Source organism: Ursus arctos, unplaced genomic scaffold (genome assembly GCF_023065955.2).
Source record: "Ursus arctos isolate Adak ecotype North America unplaced genomic scaffold, UrsArc2.0 scaffold_7, whole genome shotgun sequence".
Classification (NCBI taxonomy): domain Eukaryota; kingdom Metazoa; phylum Chordata; class Mammalia; order Carnivora; family Ursidae; genus Ursus; species Ursus arctos.
In genome coordinates this window covers 29,804,420-29,828,630 of record NW_026623089.1, presented here as the reverse complement: position 1 = coordinate 29,828,630, position 24,211 = coordinate 29,804,420, and the positions used below count along the sequence as shown (strand labels likewise).

The following is a 24,211-nucleotide window of genomic DNA, read 5'->3' as shown; positions in this document are numbered from 1 at the left end:
AATAAGTGAGTCAGTACATATATGATTAGTAGGTTGGCAAGCAAAACTCAAAGGCAGAAATGATGTTGCCAAAAAAAGTCAAAATTTATTAAATTACTCTAAGGAGACTGCACTTCATTTTCCTTTTTCTTATGTACTATAAGGCTGGAAGTGTTACCCTTATTTTACAGATATGGAAACCCAGAGAGTTATATAATTTGCCCAAGATCTCCAGCTCGTAATCAAGATTTTTTTGCAGAAAGTATCTTGGACATAGAGAGTGACTAGCACAACCTAAAACAGCCCTTAATTTAACATAAATTGCTTAAAGAATAAAGAAGTTACTAAAGCTCTTTAAATGGACATCTAGCATGATTGCTTGCCAGCATTATTATCAGAAGAAATACATCAAAATAAAAAGTGGTCAATTTTATCAATATCAGCTCTCTGTTTGATGGTATCTAACATGGAAAAATGGAAGACATAAAACACTGTATCGTCTTATTTAATGCTTTGATTAGCCATTCATCTCCCCAGTTAAAAAATGATATCTTAATTCTTCTACTTGTCTGCCTTTTCTAACTATAGTTTTTAAATATGTGAATTGTAATTTTGCAAATTTTTATCAGTTCAGGTTCAGCTCTGGAGGTTTAAAAAAAATGACACTTTTCATGCATATTACACAGGTACCAAAAAGTTCCCGAAGTTAATTATCAGAAAATTTAGTCACTTCTAGGGGCGCCTGGGTGGCGCAGTCGTTAAGCGTCTGCCTTCGGCTCAGGGCGTGATCCCAGCGTTCTGGGATCGAGTCCCACATCAGGCTCCTCCGCTAGGAGCCTGCTTCTTCCTCTCCCACTCCCCCTGCTTGTGTTCCCTCTCTCGCTGACTGTCTCTCTGTCAAATAAATAAATAAAATCTTTAAAAAAGAAAGAAAGAAAATTTAGTCACTTCTAAAGAGCTTAGAAAGTAAGCATCCCTCCTGGATATACTGAGACAAGTGACAACTCATCATTCCTGACAATGTTGGCCAGGTGCAATAAGGGGGGCTCTCTTGTATCCAACTGGTGGGAGTATTAATAATTTTCTGGGAAGCTATTTAGCAATGTGTGTCTAGAGTCTTTTCAAAATGCATACAGTAGTCCCCCTTTACTCATGGTTTTGCTTTCCAAGGTTTGTTACCCATAATCAACCGCAGTCCAAAAGTAGCATATCCTCCTTCTGATATATTGTCAGAGGGTCAGTAGTAGCCTAATGCTGTGTCACATTGCCTATGTCATTCAGCTCACTTTGGCTAATCACATACGCATTTTATCATTTCACATCATCCCAGGAAGGGTGAGTATAGTTATAGTAAGATATTTTGAAAGATAGAACACATTCACATAACTTTTATTACAGTATACTGTTATACTTGTTCTGTTAGTTATCATTGTTAATCTCTCACTATGCCTAATTTACAAATTCAACTTTATTATTAGTATATATGAATTTAAAAAAAAACATAGTATATATACAGTTCAGTACTATCCATGGTTTTCAGGCATTCACTGGGGGGTCTTGGCACCCCACAGATAAGGAGCAGGAACTACTGTATTAAAAAATAGACATACCATATGAAGTTCTTACCCCAAAACTAACTGAATAAATAAAACTAATGGTATTCAGATCGAGCTTCTAGAATTACATCTAACTACAAATTTATCATAAATACAGGGGACTAAGGAACATGTTCAATAACACAAGGGTGCAACCAGCAAAATCTAGACTGTGGGAAAAAAACTATATGGTTTCTTTCACAAATAAAGGGGGCAGAGAGAGAGAGAGAACGTGTAAATGTGTGTGCTTAAATGCAGTGTAGTAACCTGGATTAGATCCTGGCACAGAAAAAAAGATATTAGCAAAAAAACTGCTAAAATCTGAATAAAATCTCTCAAGTTAATAGTAATATATCAATGTTAATTTCTTAGTTTTAACAATGTCAACACTAGGAATGAAGGATACCCTCAGTGAAGGGTACGTGAGAATTCTCTGTATTATCTTTGCAACTTTTCTTTAAACCTAAATTATGTCAAATTTAAGTTTATCCAAACAAACTTTGGCAATTTTTGGGGGGGAAAACAAGAAGAGGGGAGAGAAGGGGGGACCTATATATTAAAAGGGACCCAATAGCTGTGTCCAGGAAAAAAAAAAAAATGCATACTCTTTGGTCATCCCACTTCTAGGGAAAACTCTGCAATGAAAATACCTATGAACAGGGGCGCCTGGGTGGCACAGCGGTTAAGCATCTGCCTTCGGCTCAGGGCGTGATCCTGGTGTTACAGGATCGAGCCCCACATCAGGCTCCTCCGCTATGAGCCTGCTTCTTCCTCTCCCACTTCCCCTGCTTGTGTTCCCTCTCTCGCTGGCTGTCTCTATCTCTGTCAAATAAATAAATAAAATCTTTAAAAAAAAAAAATACCTATGAACAAAAATGTATAAGCTAAAATTATCTAATTCCCAAATATGTCCAATAGTAGGCAAACTGTATATACATTAGGTTATATGTGATGAAATATTATGCAGTTGTCAAAAATGTTCACAGCCTTTTAAAATGACATGGAAAATGATCATGATATAATGTTAAATGAAAAAGATAGGAATTTTTAAAACTGAATATATATTATGATCTCAAACAAAAGGAGACAAATGTCAAATACATATTCATGGAAAGAAAAGACTCATAAAAGAAAATACTCCAAAACTTTTAGCAGTGGTTATCTCAGGATGATTACAGGTGATTTTTCTTCTTCACACTCTTCTGGAGGTTGCACTGCTTCTACAGTGAATATTTATTATTTTTATAATCATAGAGAAGAATCGGGATATAGTAAAAGTATAGTTTCGTCAAAATAAAGTGGCAGTATTTTAAATGTAGGCAAGGAGTTCACAAGCATGCATGAGAAAATGCTTATGCTGTAATGTTTAGTGAAACAGAGAGATAAAGCATGTGGTATGATCCGAACTATGTAGAAATTTATTGATAGGAAAACGACCGAAAGAAATACCCAAATTGTATACCCTGGTGGGGATGAATGATTTATTTTCTTCTTAACCTTCTCTATGATTTCCCATTTTTCTAAAAATAGCGAAAATGATGTTAGTTTTTCCTTTGTATTATCTTTAACCCTCTGCTTTCTTGATGACAGAAGTCATGACACTTGTTCCACCTGAACTGCTGTCTTAGTTTCTATCAAGAATTAAATCACTACACTGCTTTGAATCTGCGATAATACTAGGCCAACACCCTTGAAAATTCCAGTCATAACACAATTTGTTAGATCTCAAACTAACTTCAAAGAGCATAACAGAAAACTTCTCTTGAAGGACTCAATTGTTAAGAACAGCTCAGTTCCACATTTTCTGAGCACATGGTTATGTCCAGCCCTATGCTTCAGATTAGGCATAAAAAAATAAATAAAAACACAGACTTCCCTCAAGAAGTTCCCAGTTGAGTAAGAAGTCAAGAGACTGACTTTGCCTGTTTAGCTAAAATTCAAGAGGGACTGAGACAAAATAAATTTCCCGAGAAAGAAACTAATGAATTCATTGGGATTCACTCAAACTACGCTTTGAGTCTCAAAATGGCAAATGAAGAGAACTAATTTTGCTCCCATTAACTCCAAAATAAACAAATGTAGCTACCAGAATTCCTACTTTCTAATATCAAACTAGGCCCCTGAATTTACAGTGTTTTCTAACTGCAAATAACTCATTAGTAAGAACTACCACTTTTGCTCTGCTATGCCAGCCACTTTACATAGATTCTTTCTAATCTTTATATAGTCATGAAACATGGACATTTCAATTACCATTTTAAAAATAAGGAAACTGAAATTCAGAAAGATTAAATTATTTGCCAAGAAAATCTGAAGGATTTAAACTTTGGAATATATCGCAACTGCTGGTTCTCTCTCAGCATGCTTGGTACATGACCAAATTACAGAAACTCTAACCATACTTGGATCCTTCTGTTTAACTCTAGAAATCCAAGAGACTCCACTCCTTTTTGTAACGGGACAGTAGTACAGAAACTACCATTGAGGTTCCATTGACAAGTTTTTTTCCTGGCCGAGCCAACCTTGGGCCAATAAGAGCCAAAAATTAAATGAGATTCTTAACAAAATTCCCTAGTGATTCTACAACCGTGATCACATTCCTAAAGCCCCATCACTGTCTGCCTGCCTTCAGGTACCTGTCTAATAAGCTGTTTCTTCTTCGCTGACTCGGGCATGCTGTGAACGTGTTGGAACAACTCTCTCAGTGCCTCTTCCGTACGCTGCTGGGTCTCCTCCTGGTGAGAGCAGGAATCTACCCAGTTCCGTTTCTGAGATTTTGCCAGTTGGAAGGACTTAGCAGGACATGAAGCTATCAGATCAAGATCATCCTAGAGAATATTGTAAAGAAAAGCAAATTAATATATCCTGCCAGCTTTGTTTTCAGGTTCCCACAACCTTGAAACAAAGAAGGAAAAAGAAGTGGGGAGGGTGGTATACTCTTATACCTAGGACTAAGAAAAATCTAAATATAATTATCACATGAAGAGAAACCTGTAATTACAGACTATATTAATAGCTGACTCCCAAGACCTGCTTAGGGAACCTAAACTCATTTAGAATATTGCTACCAAAAATTATATTTATATGAGTTCAATTTTCAAAGCATCTTTTAATTGTACATAACTCTCACTGCTTTCCTATGAGGTAATCAGGGAAAGTATCACCATTCCCATTTGATAGAAGAAAAAACTAAAGTTAAGCTCTAAGTTTAAAGTAATTTAGGTACTAAAGTGACAGACCCATCCTGGAGACCAAGTGCACAGGCTCTTGGGTGGTGCTCTTTGCTACACATAGCAATATGATGGGATAACTACACAGCACTGGTGGAGGAACAGAAACAACTCTCTAAGAAAAGCTACACTCCAGGGGCACCTGGGTAGCTCAGTCGGTTAAGTGCCTGCCTTCGGCTCAGGTCATGATGCCAGTGTCCTGGGATCGAGCCCCACGTCAGGTTCCCTGAAGGAGCCTGCTTCTCCCTGTGCCTCTGCTCCTCCCCCTCGCTCATGCTCACTTGCTCTCATGCCTGTGTGCTCTCTCTCAAAATAAATAATATCTTTGAAAAAAAAAGAAAGAAAGAAAAGAAAAGCTACACTCCAGTTAAACTAGTTGAAATCAAATACTGTTTTCCTGGTCACACCAAATATTTACTAAATGAGAGGCAGAAACAAAGAGGAGCAGAAACAGCAGTGTAAGATGACAGCTTGAGTCCCTAACCAAGACAGACTAAAGGAGATCATCAAAGAGTATTTGTGAAGTTTTTTAAACTTCTCAGTTTTAAAGCTTAATAATTATATATAATTTTATTAATAATCATTACACATTTGCTTTCTAAGTTTATACGGTCTCAAGTCTTTCAGATGTTTGACAGAGTGTTACCACTGAACCTGAAACAAAAATGTATTATAGAAAAGCGTGATTTATTGCTGTAAAATATTTAATACATTTGCTATTTACAGCCTGTTTATGTCATATGCTGTAGGAATGCAAAGGGGCTTTACGAAAACCTTTAAGCATGCAGTCTAGGCCATCACTCATATGTAGAGGATACCATCTACCAGTGGAGCACATCTGAACGGAAACAAGAAAACTCTATGTGGGGGCACATATAACTTTCCTCTCAGTCTTTTTCCTTATCTCAAACTGACTAGATAATTTTGAACTATAACAGTAACAATATTTTACTTTCCATGGCTTTACTGTGACTTCACACTTTGTTTTAAAACTCCACTAATCTTAATTAACTCTCTCCTTGTTTGGGCTAAGAGCAATTTCCTATTCTTACCTTTGAGGCTTGAGTTCTGGAGCCCAAATAGTGCAATCTGGCACATTCCCGAATATAAACAGGAGCCTGGGGAGGATATAAAAAGAAAACCAAGAACAAGTAGTTAGCAGTATCTAAAATTCTTTCAGACCACAAAAATAGTGATTCTCAAAATAATCTGACTGGCACATTATTTCAGAAAAACAAAAGATCCTTAAAACGCCCTATCTCATAGCTTCCTTTCTCTTGCCACCAAAATGATATCTCAACAAATCTGACATGAAAACTGTTTTTGAAAAGATACTACTGTAGTTTTAAAAATCAAATATGGCATGTACATACTCAAATGAGCCAGAAACAAAAATATAGACATTTGTAGTAATGCTTATCTTTGACAAAAACTACCCCAAAAGGGGCACCTGGGTGGCTCAGTCAGCTAAGCAGCCAGCTCTTGATTTCAGCTCAGGTCACCATCTCAGGGTCCTGGGATTGATTCCCTTGTGGGGCTCCACATTCAGTGGGGAGTCTGCTTGAGTTTCTCTCCCTCTGCCCCTCTGCAAGCATGCACGTGCTCTCTCGTGCTAATAAATAAATCTTTTTTAAAAAGTCATTACAAATTACAAGTGGTCCCCAAGTCACATTTTTAAATCACTATACAGAAAATACCATTTAGAATTACTATATGGTAACAAGAAACAAGAAAAAATTTAGCTTATTGATATATTGCCCAGAATTCTATGACACATACCCTGATACAATCCTAGCAGAAGTGTCAAATAATAAACCACTATGGGAGAGAATTCGGTAACATCTAAGGAAATCACATTTGCATTTACCCTTTAACCCAGAAATCTCACTTTTGGAAAACTATCCTGATGATACAACTCCAGAAATCAAAAACACACTTGGATGAGATTAATCGAAAGATTAAACACAACCTAAATGTCTATTATTAGAGGACTGCTTGAATGAATTTTTACACATCCATATAACACAGGACCATCTAGTCATTAAAAATGAAAGACGAGAGGGATAAGGGACAGAAGAAACACTTAATGAACTAACAGGAGTGACTTCCAGTATCTACTGTTGAGTGAAAGTTACAGAACAGTATATAAAGTACCTGTGTAAGAAAGAAGAGGAAATAGGAACATACATACATATACACACTTACTTGTTTTTACAAAAAGAAACACAAAAGGAACTAGGATATAAACCAGAAAATAATGAAAACGGTTAGGACAATGACTGAGATTTATCTACTAAGTATAACTTTTTGTGTAGTTTTGACTTTTGAACCATGTAAATATTCTACAGATTAAAAAAATACAATTAAATCCAAAAGGAAAAAAGGCAAACCCTAAAACTGAACACAAACACAGATAACATACACAGAAAAAGAACTGTTCTACCTAACTTTTGAAAACTGTATTCTGACTATACATCCTTAGTGACATATATTCAAGGGAAAAGGAACTGTAAGGAAATCTTAAATCTTAAACTTCCATCAGCAGGTTTACATAGGCTTATTTTTGAAACTAATTTTTTTAATATTTATTTTATTTTTTATTTATTTGAGAGAGAGTGCGCAAGCAGGGGTGGGGGGTGGGAGGGCAAGGAAGAGGGAGAAGCAGACTCTCCACTGAATGGGGAGCCCAACACGGAGCTCGACCCCAGGACCCTGAGATCATGACCTGAGCCGAAGGCAGACGCTTACTGAGCCACTTAACTATTAGCCCCAAAACTAATTATTTATATACTGATATTTTACATATTGAAGGATAAAGCAAACAACATATAAATGCTATTAAAATCTGGAATTTGCAATGCGCAAAACAGATACAAATATAAAGTAAAAGAAGTCAAGAAAAAGCTCTGGAATGTTAAATCTGAATTTGAAATATTAATATGAACTAATGATTTCTTTTTATAAAGAATTTTAATCTACTTCTTGCCCTCAAAGACCCTAAAAGCAACGATACACCAGAAACAATGAGTATAACTAGTGTGACTCAAAGAAACCAGGGCTCCTTGAAGAAAATAATTGATTCCAGGCCCAGGGCAGAGCAAATGCAAAGTGAGCTGGGGACATTTTATGCCAGGAAGGAAACACTCAGACTAATGGAGTCCTGTCAAAAAGACACAGCAGGAAGAGCTTGCAAGGGCTCTCACTGGCCAAATTTGAGACAATTTGAAAATTAAAATTAACGACTCAAATTGACTAACACTTTGAATAACTACAAACCTATAAGTCTGTAGAGATGTTCATAAAAAAAGAAAAACAGAGGAAAGGAAAGCTCTCTTCCAAAGAAAAAAGTCAGCTAATAAAGATTAAACAATAGAATTAGAACACCACTGTTTTGTAATACCCAATATAATTATAGATTCCAGCAGGATTACCAATGGAAGCTAAAATCATTACATTAGGTAATCATCACCCTGCAGGTGACTTACTAATTATGAAGGGAAAAATGTACCTTTGTAATTGAGAGATGTGGCAGTTAGCAAAATTAGCATCACTGAGAGTGAGACAGTCTGACATCCTGTGCCTCCTGATGTGATGCAATATGATGCCATATGATGTACACAAACATCGCCTATGAATCTTTGCCAAAAATGTTTAACGTGAATCTAATCAAGCCTCTAGACCTAACTTAAGAGTTTACAGGAACTACAAAAAAAAGGGATAGAGGAACAAGTTAAATAACTTTGAGAAAACCATAAGACAAATTTACAATACAGAATATTCTATAACTCAACTGGCCTAAATGCTTCAACAAATCAATGACATGAAGGAAAAGCATAGGGACTATTCCAGATTAAAAGTGAAATAATAATCAAAAGCAATACATAAACCTCAATTAGCTTATGTTATTAAAAATAGCATCTATGAAATACACTCAGGACAACTGGGGGAATTTGAATCTGTACTGAATCTTAGTTAATATAATATTCTTATTAATTTTCTAAGACATGATAATGGTACTGTGACTATTAGGAGAATGTTCTTATTCTTAGGAGACACATGCTTAAGTATTTATATGTGAAGTATCATGATGTCTGCCTTTTACTATCAGGGGTTCAGCCAAAAACAAAAACTAAAAAAAAAACATGAATATACGGAGTAAGATAAAGCAAATAAGGCAAATGGTAACATTTGTTGAATCTTAGAGTTATGTAAGTGTTCACTGTTTTACTCTCACAACTTTTTAATCTATATTTGAAAAACTTCATAATAAAGGTTTTTTTAAAAATGTCTTGAGACAAAAATATTATGACATCTACAGTTTAATTTTTACCTTGGTAAACTCTGAGGCAGAGCTCAAAGCCAAAGGAAATTTGCTCCAAACAAGAATATGACAGAGCCCACACCACTTATTCTACGAAAGTCATTAAAACACACACACACACACATACACACACACACACACACACACACACACACACACACACACACACACGTATCTATCTGGTCAGTCAGTGCAGCATGCGACTTCTGATCTCAGGGTTGTGAGTTGAGGCCCCACATCGGGTGTAGAGATAACTTCTAAAGAAATTAAATTTTAAAAAAAGCAAAAATAAAAACAAAAACACCTCTGCCCCCCAAAAGACACTATAAGCTTAAGAGATACCCAGAAAGGGAACAAGAAGCGGATGGGCTTAAATGAAAATCTGGAGGTGTTAAGTATTTTACAGTTCAGAGGGAATCAATAAAAGACCTTCCCACATAAAATGGGAATTGGCCTTAATTGTAGATAGTTATAAGTCCCTAAGGAAAGATGTTGTGACCCGTGTTGGGGAGACAAAACAAGACTGGGTCAGGGACACGTGGGTGGCTCAGTCAGCTAACTTTCGGTTTCAGCTCAGGTCATGCTCTCATGGGTCATGGGATCAAGCCCCACATCAGGCACCATGTCCAGTTCTGCACTCAGTGGGGAGTCTGCTTGAGACTCTCCCCATCTCCGAACTTCCTGGGGTGGGGTGGGGGCGCACCACTCTCTCTCAAATAAATCTTAAAAAAAAAAAAACAGACTGGGTCAGAGGGACTGATAATAGCAGAGGATAGAACTATAAATAGGAGGAATTTTCAGGAAAAAAAAAATACAAAGAACACAGAATGAGACAACACTGAATCTGAGGATTAGGAAGTTAAAAGTCCACCCAAAGAGGCCTGAGAACAAGAAGACACAACAAAGTACAAGAACAACAAACCTGGGGTAAAACAGGACCTCAGAATAAGTGATAGAGCACATAGAAAAATCAACCATTCTCCACCCAAAGGAAAAGGCCGGGGAAGAACCCAATCAGACAAAGTGGTAAAGCAGAGGCCCATAAGGACAATAGTTCTGATGGGAATATCAAAACGGAGAGACCTAGGACCAAAATAGATCTCAAAAGAAATGTTCTTTCTCTCCTTCAGACATCAACAGAGGCTCTTGGCGTGCTCACACTAGCCTGGAAACAAAGTTAAAGTAGCAAACAAGAATCAAAGCCCCAGGGGCGCCTGGGTGGCACAGCGGTTAGGCGTCTGCCTTCGGCTCAGGGCGTGATCCCGGCGTTATGGGATCGAGCCCCACATCAGGCTCCTCCGCTATGAGCCTGCTTCTTCCTCTCCCACTCCCCCTGCTTGTGTTCCCTCTCTCGCTGGCTGTCTCTATCTCTGTCGAATAAATAAATAAAATCTTTAAAAAAAAAAAAAAAAAAAAAAAGAATCAAAGCCCCAAAGAGGAGGAGCTGAAAAGGGATCTATAAAAGGAAAAAGAAGAGTGAAAAACAGAATGTTTGAAAGGGTCTAATAATTAGACCCTCTAAGATTTGTATGATTTCTATTCTCAAAATCCTTCACAGTGATATGTTATCTTACATGGTAAAAGGGATGTGCTGGTATGATTAAGAATCTTGCAATGGGGAGATTACCTATGTTATCCAGATGGGTCCTTAAAAGCAGAGAACCATTCCCAGCTGTAGTTAGAAATAACAGAGAGATACAACATTGCTAGCCTTGAAGATAGAGGAAGGGGACCATGAGACAAGGAATGTGGGCAACCTCTAGAAGCTGGAGAAGGCAAGTAAACAAATGCCCTCCTAAAACATCCAGAAATGAATGCAGCCCTGCCAACCTTGATTTTAGACCAGTGAGAATCATGTAGACTTATGACCTACAGAACTGTAGGTCCTAAAACATCCAGAAATGAATGCAGCCCTGCCAACCTTGATTTTAGACCAGTGAGAATCATGTAGACTTATGACCTACAGAACTGTAGGTCCTAAAACATCCAGAAATGAATGCAGCCCTGCCAACCTTGATTTTAGACCAGTGAGAATCATGTAGACTTATGACCTACAGAACTGTAGGTCCTAAAACATCCAGAAATGAATGCAGCCCTGCCAACCTTGATTTTAGACCAGTGAGAATCATGTAGACTTATGACCTACAGAACTGTAAGATAACAAATTTGTGTTAAGTCACTTAAAATCCTTCACAGTTAAGTAGACTTCATTGTATACTTGAATTACGTACACACTGAGCAATGGACAAGCAAGAAAGGACAAGCAAGAAAGGACAAGCAAGAAAGGACAGGTCAAGAGATCAGAAGGTGGAAGGCTAGAAACCCTGGGGTGCAGTGAGAGCTCTGAGATCTCTCTTTTAACTTGTGAGTGGTAGACTATGAAAAGTTACCCCTACAGCAATGGTAGTAAGAGAATTCAAAGAAGGAGAGTTCTATTAGAAACTGCATCTAGGGGCGCCTGGGTAGCGCAGTCGTTAAGCGCCTGCCTTCAGCTCAGGGCGTAATCCCGGCGTTCTGGGATCGAGTCCCACATCGGGCTCCTGTGCTGGGAGCCTGCTCCTTCCTCTCCCACTCCCCTGCTGTGTTCCCTCTCTCGCTGGCTGTCTCTCTCTGTCACATAAATAAATAAAACCTTAAGAAAAAAAAAAAAAAGAAAGAAACTACATCTAGAAATTCCCTATTTTGATTCACAACTACTGTCAGGGAACTATCTTACTCTCCATAATCACGTTTTGGAACTAGTTGTTCCCCTCAACAGGAAGTATATAAAGAACAGGTTTGAAAGATCTTTCTTCATTATTAAACACCATTCATTCGGGGCACCTGGGTGGCCCAGTCAGTCGAACATCCAACTCCTGATTTCAGCTCAGGTCATGATCTCAAAGTCGTGAGATCAAGCCCGCATCAGGCTCCCCAGCCAGCACAGAGCATGCCTGGGATTCTCTCAATCTCCCGGTCCCTCGGCCCCTCCCCACTAATGCACTTGCTCTCTCTCTCTATCTCAAACAAAACAAAATTCTTTGTCCTATTGTCCTCTGCCTACTATTCTAATCCACTTATCTAGATCTTGACCTCTAACTGATGATAATCTTTGACTTGAGCACCCAAGCCCTAGATGCAGCCCTGACCATTTGTCTTCCAGCCTACTAAGTTCTGACCTTTCATTTCTAAATTCTGGACTCTGGATCACTCACCATCCTATAGTCAACAAATCCTAGGGTGGCCTCTATGTTCACACCGTGCATTTACTACAAAGCTACAGTCATCACAATAGTGTGGTACTGGTATAAAGACAAACATATAGACTAACTGAATAGAACACAGTCCAGAAATAACTCTCACGTATGTCGTCAAATAATTTTCAATAAGCATGCCAAGACTATTCAGTGGAAAAAGGACAAGTTTTCAACAAATGATGCTGGGAAAACTAGATATCCATAGCAGAAGAATAAGGCTGGACACTTACCTAATACCACATAGAAAAATTAACTCAGAATAGATTCATAACCTAAATATAAAACCTAAAACTATGAAATTATTTTTATTTTTTTATTTTTTTATTTTTTTAAATATTTTATTTACTTATTTGACAGAAACAGACAGCTAGCGAGAGAGGGAACACAAGCAGGGGGAGTGGGAGAGGAAGAAGCAGGCTCCCGGTGGAGGAGCTTGATGAGGGGCTCGATCCCTTAATGCTGGGATCACGCCCTGAGCCAAAGGCAGACGCTTAACGACTGAGCCACCCAGGCACCCCATGAAATTATTTTTAAAAAGCATAGGGCAAGAGCTTCATGGCACTGGATTTGGCAATGATTTCTTGCAAATGACACCAAAGGCACAGGCAACAAAAGGAAAAAAAAATGGGGACCTTCACAAAAAATTACCAATTTTGTGTAGCAAGACTCTATTAACTGAGTAAAAAGGCAATCCACAGAATGGGAGGAAATATTTGCACATCATATATCTATCCAGATATATATAAAGAACTCCTACAACTCAACAATAAAAGAACAACCCAATTCAAAAATGGGCAAGGGCCTTGAACAGAAATTTCTCCAAAGAAGACATGCAAATAGGCAACAAGCACATGAAAAGATGCTCAAGAGCTCACTAATCATTAAGGAAATGCAAATCAAAATTACAATGAGATACCACCTCATAACTATTACCAAAAAAACAAATAACAAAATAAGTGTTGGTGAGGATATGAAGAAATAGGAAACCCTGTACATCACTGGTGGGAATATAAAATGATACAGCCACTATAGCAAACAGTATGGCAGTTCTGTTAGAATGACCATGTAGGGGCGCCTGGGTGGCTTAGTCGTTAAGCGTCTGCCTTCGGCTTAGGGCGTGATCCCGGCATTCTGGGATCGAGCCCCACATCAGGCTCCTCTGCTGGGAGCCTGCTTCTTCCTCTTCCACTCCCCCTGCTTGTGTTCCCTCTCTCGCTGGCTCTCTGTCAAATAAATAAATAAAATCTTTAAAAAAAAAAAAAAAAAAAGTTAAGGACGTAGCAAGAAGGGGAGACTGGAACCTTCAAAAAAAAAAAAAAAAAAAAGACCATGTAATCCAGGGATTCCACTTCTGGGTATATACCCAAAAGAATTAAAAGCAGTATCTCAAAAAAGACATTTGTACACCCACGTTCATAGCAGCATTATCCACAAGAGCTTAGACATGGGAGCAACCCAAGTGTCCTCGACAGATAAATGACATGCAAATATGGTATATACGATGAAAGGGATATTACTCATCCTTAAAAAAAAGAAGGAAATTCTGACAAATGCTACAACATGGATGAACCTTGAAAACATGCTAAGTGAAACAAGCTAATCACAAAAAAGTGTGATTCCACTTATATGAAGAACTTAGTCAATTCTCTCTCAATTCTCAGCCTTTCCAGTGGCAAAACACTGAAATTCACTATCAGGAAAGTGTGCTCTAAAGAAAAGGCCAAGAATATGACTACACAACTTTTTGTTTGAATCTTAGAAACCTCAAAAGGTCAAAATTTTCAGTCACACAAAGGGCCCTTTCAAGAGAATAAAGATCCTCTCAATCAAACCAGAGAGCCTCTAGGAAGGGGAAAGGTATTGTCCCCTAGTCTTCTCAGCAGGAGACCATGTTAGAGAAGGGTTTGTCTTCGAAAAATCTGTGTATGTGGCTTTTGTCTGATGGAGTGAATCCCTATGAAATCCACAGAACCATTGAGAAAATTTTGTGGGCAGAAACACTGATAATTTGTACTAAAAGGGACAAAGAATACAAAATGAAGAGAGACTCTCAGAGCCTCAAAACTCTACCGGCAGGAAACAGGCAGGATAAACTCACTCAACGGCCAATACACACTGCCCCTCATGAAAAAGGAAGGATGACTCGGGGTGGAGCCAATTATCCTACTCATCTTCCAGGTACCTTCCTATTCCTCCCCACCTTGGTCGTTTTCCTTGGGTTTTGCCACTGTCCAATCTGGCTTCAAGTCCCAGTCAGGGCCTTTTTATTTAGTTATCCTTATAGCCCTGCTGAGGATCCCACCATGTTTCAACCTCCTTGTCCTATTACCACCCAAATCTTACCCCTTACCTACCTTAAAAAGTTTCTGGGAGTGTTTAATCATAAAAGCCATCCCATTGTTTAACTTTGTGATATTCTCTTGAAGGTCATTTGCAGTGACCTATTCAGAGGGAAAAAAAAACAAAAGAGGGGGATTAAGAGCTGGGAAGTAGAAGACATACTCCATTTACTTACCAAAAAGCTTGTTCTTTCAAAGGTATAGTGGCTTCCTTCTCTAACAAAGGTGCCTCTAATGTGTTTAATTCTGGAAAGGCTTTTTGGTTCAGCAGGCTTCTACTGAATATGACATAACCTAGGAGAAATCACAGTCCCTAAAGTCACCAAGAAATCCTTGAAAACCAATCTTTGTTTCTTAATTCTGCTTGAGAATTATACATGCAAGCAGAGTTGCTAAAGAAAATCTCGTCTGGGATTCAAAATGGGCAGGAAAAACAGAATCTATACCAACCACCAAGGACACTGACTCTTCAGAGAAACTGGAGTTTCTCCAAAGGTGAGAGAACTGTCACTACTTATTGATACCAAAGGTGACACCTGTTTCTTAAAAACACAAATGGTCACTGATTTTCTTCTTGTTTCTCCTGACTTTTTTAAGCACCTGAGCATCTCTACTATCCCAAAGCCCTCGTCTCTATTACTTAATCTGTTTACTTTTACCAAGATCTCTTAATATCTCTTTTTATAGGCACAGATTACTCACTTTTTTCATAATTTCAGTTGGCTGGTTCTAAAATTCTTTCATTAGGAGGCTTGATCTCCTTAATATGGACAAATGTTGATGTGCCCTTTCTTCTTACCCCCACCCCCAACCTTTGTCTAGGCAGAGGTTCTTCCTGGCCTAGAACATCACATTTTTTTCACTAGTTATTTGTTAGGTAAAATGTTCCACACAACTACTTTCCCTTTTTTCTTTTTCTTTCTTTCTTTCTTTTTTTTTTTTTTTTTGGCAAATTAAACTCCATGAGCCCAATGTGAGGCTGGAACTCACGACCCCAAGATCAAGAGTCACATGCTCTACTGACAACCAATCAGGCACCCCACAACTACTCTCCTTAATCTACCTTTTCTCATTTCTTATAATCCCAAAAATCTTTTATAAGTCACCATATCCTATCTATTTCTATTCCAACAACCTCATGAGATAAGTGATAAAGAACTAATTTATGCCCAATTTACAGAGGAAGAGCCTAAGCATAAAAAGGGCAAAGGACACAGATAATATAGCTGATTTGCAGCTTCCAACCCAAATATTCTGGCTCCCAATTCCATCATACAGTAAAACCTATATTATGAATGGGCAGGAACAGGGGCACCTGGGTGGCTCTGGCTCTGTCAGTTGGCCATCTGCCTTTGGCTCAGGTCATGATCCCGGAGTCTCAGGATTGAGCCCCGCATCAGGCTCCCTCCTCAGCTGGGAGTCTGCTTGTCCCTCTGCCCCTCACCCTGCTCATGCTCCCTACTCGCCACCCCCCTCTCAGATAAATAAATAAAATATTAAAAAAAAAAATATATATATATATATACACTATATATATATATATATATATATATATACACACACACACACACACATATATACATATATATACGGGCAGGAACATAAAGCTAGTGCCTCTAGGTCAAAAATTAGTTCAATAGGCAGTTTGGAAAAAAAAATTAGTTCAATAGACTTTTAATAATTTATTTCTCACATAAGTCACTGAGAAAGCCATGGTCTCAGTAATAAAAAACACATTCAGCTTTTTCCAAGGAGAGCATATCTACAGGAAATAGAAAAGTCAGGATAAGGCAGAACTGTTCTATATCATCTTACCTAAAAGTTTAAATAACATTATCCTGTAAAATTGTATGGCTCTAGTCTAAATTTATACCACACAATTTTCAGAAATCAATCTAATTTCTCAAAAGGCTTCCTGTTAAGAAGGAATATACAATGACCAGCCAAAATGAGTATTCTAGTTTAGTCAGGAGCTATAATTTTCCACTAAGAGCTTCCATTAATAAATTGTCTTTCATGTTTATCAGAGATTGATTTATACATGAGGTTACAAGAATTGGCCCCTTCAGGTTTGATGACTCCCAAATGAACTAATAAAGTATGTTCTAACCTTGCAAAGCTGAAAAGTAGACTTTGGACCCTTGATAACCTCACCAAGGTACAGCCAGAGGATGAGGCCCAGCCCAAGAGAACCAAGCAGTCTTTGCTCTTCCCCTCAACACTCACGTTTTTTGGCCACAGGACATGGGGTGCAAACATAAGGGCAAGGTTATAGGCAGACATCTTATTCTTGTCTTGTTTCTTTGCTGTCTGGTACAGGAGATCAAGCAATAACTTCAGCAAGTTACGATTGGGTGGAGGGAGAATGAGGAAGAGCAACTGGAGAGCCTCAATTTGCCGCTCCTTATCAGGTACATTGGTCTTGTTTCCTTTGTCATCAAACTGCATCAAATCTTGAGGACAAAAGAAATGATTGCAAAGGAGGGAGAAAATATAAGCAAGAAAAATCAACATGCCTACTATTATCCTCCCCTCACCTCCAATCAAAAAAAAGAAGAAGGAAAAAACAATCAGACATAAACAGAGATTAGAGCAAAATATAATAACAAAATAGTGTCAGTACAATTCAATAATAAAAAGACCAAAAAAATTTTTAAATAGGCAAAAGACTTGAATAAACATTCCTCCAAAGAAGATATACAAACGGCCAATAAGCATTTGTATACTCTATATCATTAGCTATCAGGGAAAAGTAAATCAAAAACACAATGAGATACTACTTTATACCCACTAGTATGGCTAGAACCAAAAAACCAAAAATAACAGGTGTTAGCAAGAATGCTGAGAAAATTAACCCCTCCCACATTGCCAGTAGGAATGTAAAATGGTGCACTTTCGAAAAGTTTGGCAGTTCCTTAGAAAGCTAAACGTAGTGTTACCATATGACCCGGCAATTCCATTGCTAGGTACATATTCTTAGGGATATAGAGAAATGAAAATATCTCCACACAGATCTTTGGCAATGCCACCCCTTTCACTTTTCCTCACCCAGATATTTTACTGCTAAAAGAAATATGACAGTGAATTATGCGCTGATAATGGGATGATCCACACAGCTCCCCCATGGAATCAAAATCAGTTTGTCCCCTAAAAGGCTACCCAGGTTATCAATAACAACAGTCCCCAGATAACAGAACTTCAAAGGACCCAAATAACCATTTGGATATAATTCATATAGGCCTGAAAATGATTATAGTGTGTTGTTTAAACTATTTAACTTTGATAATAATTCCAAGTTTAGAAAAGGCAGGTAATATTTCTAGAAACTATTTTTTCCCTGTTAACATGAAACTGCAAACAAAACTCCCTTCCAGTTATCAGCAAGGCATACCACATGCTGCAACTGTGCCACACCTCAACATGATCACAAGGAACAGTGAGTCACGGGATGGGGGAGTGGAGGATTGCAAATACTGCACTAAATTAACTCAGCGGAAAAGTAAACAGAATAAGCATTCTTCATGTTAACACTTATAAAAAAAATCAATACTTTCCATATCTTTTTCAAGATCCAACTTATTTCTCTCCAAAATAATTATAAAGTTATATAACATTCTAATAACATTTATTCACTTGTATAATCCAGATTGTCACTGAGAGTGCTAAAAAAAAAATCTAATCTTATTAGATTTTAGAAATTCAAGCTAGTTTTTTAAGTAATAAAAATTACTCAAGAGGAAAAAAATCTTGTATTTTCCTTAAAATTAGAAAAGAGAGGAAAATGTCCAAAGGCAGAAAACCAAGTAAATGTAGTATGGATTTTGATGCCATGTGCACTTAGAGCCTGTAGCAGCCTAAGAGCTGTGCAATTTAATAATGAATTCCCTACCACACAGACATAAAAGGGAATGAGGAAAATATGAGCTGAAAATGGAACATCCTCCAAGACACACTGAGTGAAAAAAGCAATGTGTATTATAACCTACCATTACATAAAAAGAGAGGAAAAAGAATATATGTAAGTATTTGTTTGTAAATACCTCTGGAAGGATACACTGGAAATCAATAACCTTGGTTGCCTCCAGAAAGAAAAACTGGGTATCGGGAAAGGGAGGTGGGAGGGAGGCTTTTCACTGTACACTCTTTTGAATCTTTTGAATTTTGAACCATGTGAACATATTGCTTATTTAGAAAACAAATAAATTTTCAAAAAACAACTTTCCAAGATTAGAGATGATCTCAATTGAGGCATAGTAATACTTAGCTAAAGCGCCAAACCAAGGCAAATATAGCAAACCTGTAACCACCTCAGGTATGTGAATCGATCCAATGAAAAGCATTCATTTATTAAGCAACTAAAATATTCAAAGCACAATGCTAGGATCCATCAGGGATATAAAAATAAATAAAACCCTCGGGGCGCCTGGGTGGCGCAGTCGTTAAGCGTCTGCCTTCGGCTCAGGGCGTGATCCCAGCGTTCTGGGATCGAGCCCCACATCAGGCTCCTCCGCTATGAGCCTGCTTCTTCCTCTCCCACTCCCCCTGCTTGTGTTCCCTCTCTCGAAGGCTGTCTCTCTCTCTTCAAATAAATAAAAATAAAATCTAAAAAAAAATAAAATAAAAAATAAAATAAAATAAAACCCAGAATTTAGGGGCGCCTGGATGGCTCAGTCATTAAGCGTCTGCCTTCGGCTCAGGGCGTGATTCCAGCGTTCTGGGATCGAGCCCCATATCAGGCTCCTCCAATGGGAGCCTGCTTCTTCCTCTCCCACTCCCCCTGCTTGTGTTCCCTCTCTCGCTGGCTGTCTTTCTCTCTCTGTCAAATAAATAAATAAAATCTTAAAAAAAAAACAAAACAGAATTTATATCAAAGAAGCTGATTTAGCAAGGAAAACACCTGATTAAATCAAATGTAATTAGCCAATACTACCCAGAGAGCCCAAAATATCAGGAAGTCTTAACCAGTTTTGGCAGAAGTACTGCTATGGGTTACAAACGACAGAAAATGCAAACAACTTTACTCAACCGAAAGAAATTTATTTATTTACATCTCCTTCTCACCTACCATACTCACCAGCAATTTTGAGGTGTGCATGGAAATGTTTATGAGTCAGCAGAGGCTCAGGTAACTCTCCCAGAAACATCTTCAGCAAGGTAGCGACGTCATTTGAATGAAACTCCCCTGATTCCAAGTCAATATCAGTTCCACTATTGAGAGCATCTCTTAAAATCTGCTGTCGGACACTATTCCCTGGTACTCTAAACAAACCCTCTACTCTCAAGTCTGTTTAGCATGGAAAAAAGAGAGGACATGAAAAAAGAAGTTACAATTAAGTCATCTAAAAGACTACACTCGAAATACCTTTTATAAAGACCTTGAAGGAGGTTTTCTTCCCTTTTTCCCAAAAAAGTTTCGAACCTACTGGCCCCTGAGGAGACTTATCTGAACATCCCTGAGCACCTGGAAAAGGTCTGCCCAGGACCAGCTAAAATTGGGGACTGAATTTAACCTAAACAATGACTAGAATGAGCTTGAAAGATAAGTTGGAAGAAAGCCAAATCTCCCAGAAGGCCCCTTCCCTTTGTCTGGAGGGGCTGAATTCATCTGTGGAAGTTTGTTGCTCCTGTAAATCGTTTCCCAGTCCAAAATGAATCGAGAGTCCCTGCACTGCCTCAGATATTAAAATTCTAACCGGTGAGATCACCTTTCGGTCTGAGATTCCCAGAAGCTTAGGATCATCCCAACTGAACTGTTTTTCCCTTCTAGTTAGGTTCTAAGCTAATCTAAGAGGAAAAAGAAAGATGAGAACTATAGTTTTGGTTTGATCTGGAAGAACCATGAGAGTTCATGTTTTCAGTATAGGCACATTTTTATTTTTGTATAGCCCCCTAATTCAGGGGTTCAAGTTCAAATGCCTAGACGGGCAGGCAGATAATAATAATAAATGAAGGAATGGGAACCAAAACAAACTAGAGAGCACATACCCGTGCTCCACTTGATTGTGTCCAAGTGGGGGCCCAGGATACTAGATCTTTCTGTCATCCAAAGAATTAGAAAACCTGGACTTTCCCCATTCCCCACTGATAACTAATTTTATTTTTAATTTAATCCTTTGCCAACCAAACAAAATATGAACGTAGAGGACTCAAGTCCTTACGTTATTAGTTTGCAACCTCTGCTCTAGCTCCTACCACAGTGCCACACATAAAATATCATAAATAAGCATTTGTATTGAATTTATCAAAGCATCACATACACCACACATTCCACATACACTCAACTGGACCAAGCACTTAGAGCAAGACATAAGCAGCATGACTACCACAAAATGAATAGGAATTAAGCAAAGAGTGTATGTGAATTATAGAATTCCAGAGATGAAAAGTATCTTTGGTGAAAAATCATGTTCCCTTGAGTAAAGATTATGATTCTTTAGAGACAATGTATTTTTCCAGGAAAAAAAGCCTAAGTCAAGGTGAAAATGTGATTTCATAGATACTATCTAATTTATCTACATCTTAGAGAGTATAAAACAAACCAATATATGAGATGAAATTTAGAAGGAAATATATTTAGAAACATGCCACCTAAAATTATCATTGGTTAGTGTCTTTTGTTCATTGGCACCTACTAAATCAAGGAAGTTAGCTTTCAACAGAAAACTGACAACTCTTCATTAACAAAGAACAACAAACTCTTGAGAAGTCTTACTTTTGTGTAGATACTCAATCAGTTGGTATATCTGGGCAATGCCTTCCTCCGTCAATGGGGATCCAAACACCACTCCTTTTTCTAAAAAACCATATGACAGGACAGAGTTATATTTTCCATAAATAGTACAAAGTCATCATTCTTTAAGCCACTCAAGCATCCTATGTTACAGTTGAGCAAATGCTTTCACAGGTTAGTAAACAAAACCTTAAAGCTGGAAGTACACCCAAAAATGCAACAACAACTCTCGATCAACTCTCTGCAAGTTTAATATTAGACTATAGGTTCCTTAAAGACAAAGACCATCTTCTTATTTAAGTAACAATACCTAGCATGTTGATATTTAACTTAAAAGAAAAACAGGGAGTCACCTGGGTGGCTGAGTCGGTTGAGCATCCAACTCTTGGTTTCAGCTCAGGGCTGAAGATCATGCCCTGAGACGAAGCCCCGCGTTGGGCTCCAAGCTCGGACAGGGTCTGTATAAGATTCTCTCTTTCCCTCTCCCTCTGCCCTTACCCCACTCGAGCTCACACGCTAAGATAAATAAATAAAACCTTTAAAATAGATAAATAAATAAACAGAATTTAGAATCATGATTGTCGAAGTATGACAGATTATCCCCTAGCGCTGGTATAGGGCCTGATCTGTTATAATATTTAAACTTTTTTTCTACCATAAATGATTTTCTTATACTTAATAAAACAGTACCTCCTTAATATCTTATCAAAAGCCGTGCCACAATTTATTTTCTGGGAAGGCTTTTATTTTGTGTGACTCATAGGTATTTGCCTTATCAAAGCAGTCCATAGAATGAAAAAATTCGAGAACTGCAATAAAAAATGTTCAAACTTTCTTTACTGTACTCTCTAGCTATGTCATAGGGTATGAAAATCAACTAAATTATGTCATCTCTCTCAGGGACTGATATGCTTGCTTTAGTTTAGCTACTTTTTAAAATTTTTATTGCTAACTTAAGATTTTACTACTTAAGAAAATGAGAATGACAAAAAAAAAAAAATACTTTACATAATAGCAACTCAGTGAATGTACAGATGTTAGGAGGTGAAGAGACCTGCCCACCCTTCACAGACATATGCCCTACCCTTTCGTTTGAGAGACATTAGAGACCGGAAGAATCCCGCTGCTGGGCCAGCCCCGCCAGGCAATTTAAGGTCCACTTCCCCCATCAGCTGAGCCAACTCCGTTCCAGGTAAGTCAATGAGCCTTGTGATATTGCTGACCACCAACTCGGTGAACACTTCAGGGTTCTCATGTCGGAGTTTCTCCACAAAAAAGTCAGGATTGAAGATGATGGGCTGCCCTCGAAGGGAAGAGTCATTGCAGATAACAAAATTACAGATGGCATCACTGAAAAAAACGAAACAGAAGACACTTCAGAGTGATCATTTTTGCATGTTTCTCACGCTCTCTTAGCCATACAAGTATTCGCTCTTTCTATGGGTTAGTCTACATACTGGTCTTTTGAAAAACCTAATCTTTAATCTGCTCACTATACAAAAGAAGACAATTTGAGCTTGTTGCTATTTAGGTTACACCCCCCTAGATACGCAGGAATTTCATTTCATGAAAAGATACCAAATAACCTCTAAATATGACCCAACTCCCTGCTCAGTGGAGAGTCCACTGAGCTCTCTGCCCCTACCCTCTCTGCTCGTGCTCATTCGGGCTCTAATAAATAAAATCTTAATTAATTAATTAATTAATAAGACCCGAATTTGCCCCTTAATTTCAGGCATATGCCATAAGAAGATATAGATCCTTCCAGCCTCCCAAGCCCAACAGTATATTAAATTTGCTAGTCACATAGAGCACATTTCCTTAAAACAGCCAAACCCTGAATTTTTACTGTTAAACACTTGTAAGACACCAGACCTGCAGCTGTTCTTCCTAACACAGCAATGGGTAATATTAAATTAAGGCCTTCTTGGGACTACAGCCAGTACTGTACATGCGGTGTCCCAACTGTTGACAGCACGTTTAGGCCAGTCTCATATGCCACAGAAACCACATGACAGTAAGCATGAACCTATTTAAGAGCTAAAACTGGGGCGCCTGGGTGGCACAGCGGTTAAGCGTCTGCCTTCGGCTCAGGGCGTGATCCTGGCGTTATGGGATCGAGCCCCACATCAGGCTCCTCCGCTATGAGCCTGCTTCTTCCTCTCCCACTCCCCCTGCTTGTGTTCCCTCTCTCGCTGGCTGTCTCTATCTCTGTCGAATAAGTAAATAAAATCTTAAAAAAAAAAATTTAAAAAAAAAAAAAAAAGAGCTAAAACTACATCTAAATAGTGTAGTAGACATTTTGGAGACATTTACTCTGCCCATAGGGTTCTTTGGTCCCTACACAGGTGTCTTCTTTATTTTTCTTTTTTTTTTTTTTAAGATTGTATTTATTTGAGAGAGAAAGAGAGGGAGAGGAAGAAGCAGATCCCTCCGCCAAGCAGGGAGCCTACACAGGCGTTTTCTAATAATCAGCCCACTTTAACTGAAACAGCTGCCCTTGGATTCTGTTCCTCATAATCGAAAGCCTTCACCAGAATGGAAGGCATTTACAAGTATATAAAATAGATATTAATACCACCTTATCCAGGTCCAGAAATAGGTTTTATTTTAAAATCCTTCAACTCTGGATGCCTCTGCCCATCATCTAAGTCCAACCTTTGTTCAGACAGGTTCTTCTCTCTAGGGCACTTGGAAAAATTCTTGTTTTTAGATCTAAGGAGCACTTGCTCCTAATTTCACTTTTCTGTCATTGAATAATACTAAGCAGATACATTCTGT

General features: G+C 38.2%; 1 protein-coding gene across 1 annotated transcript in view; it reads right to left on the bottom strand.

Moving 5' to 3' along the window:
• ARHGAP19 (Rho GTPase activating protein 19) overlaps positions 1-24,211 on the bottom strand; it is a 55,791-nt gene that overhangs the window by 12,525 nt on the left and 19,055 nt on the right. Inside the window, exons 2-8 of the mRNA XM_026493777.4 lie at positions 22,515-22,780; positions 21,413-21,493; positions 19,775-19,984; positions 16,927-17,153; positions 14,716-14,802; positions 5,857-5,922; positions 4,211-4,402 (exon numbers count right to left, since the gene is read on the bottom strand). Coding sequence (XP_026349562.1) covers positions 4,211-4,402; positions 5,857-5,922; positions 14,716-14,802; positions 16,927-17,153; positions 19,775-19,984; positions 21,413-21,493; positions 22,515-22,780 — 1,129 coding nt within the window. The remainder of the gene's footprint in view (positions 1-4,210; positions 4,403-5,856; positions 5,923-14,715; positions 14,803-16,926; positions 17,154-19,774; positions 19,985-21,412; positions 21,494-22,514; positions 22,781-24,211) is intronic.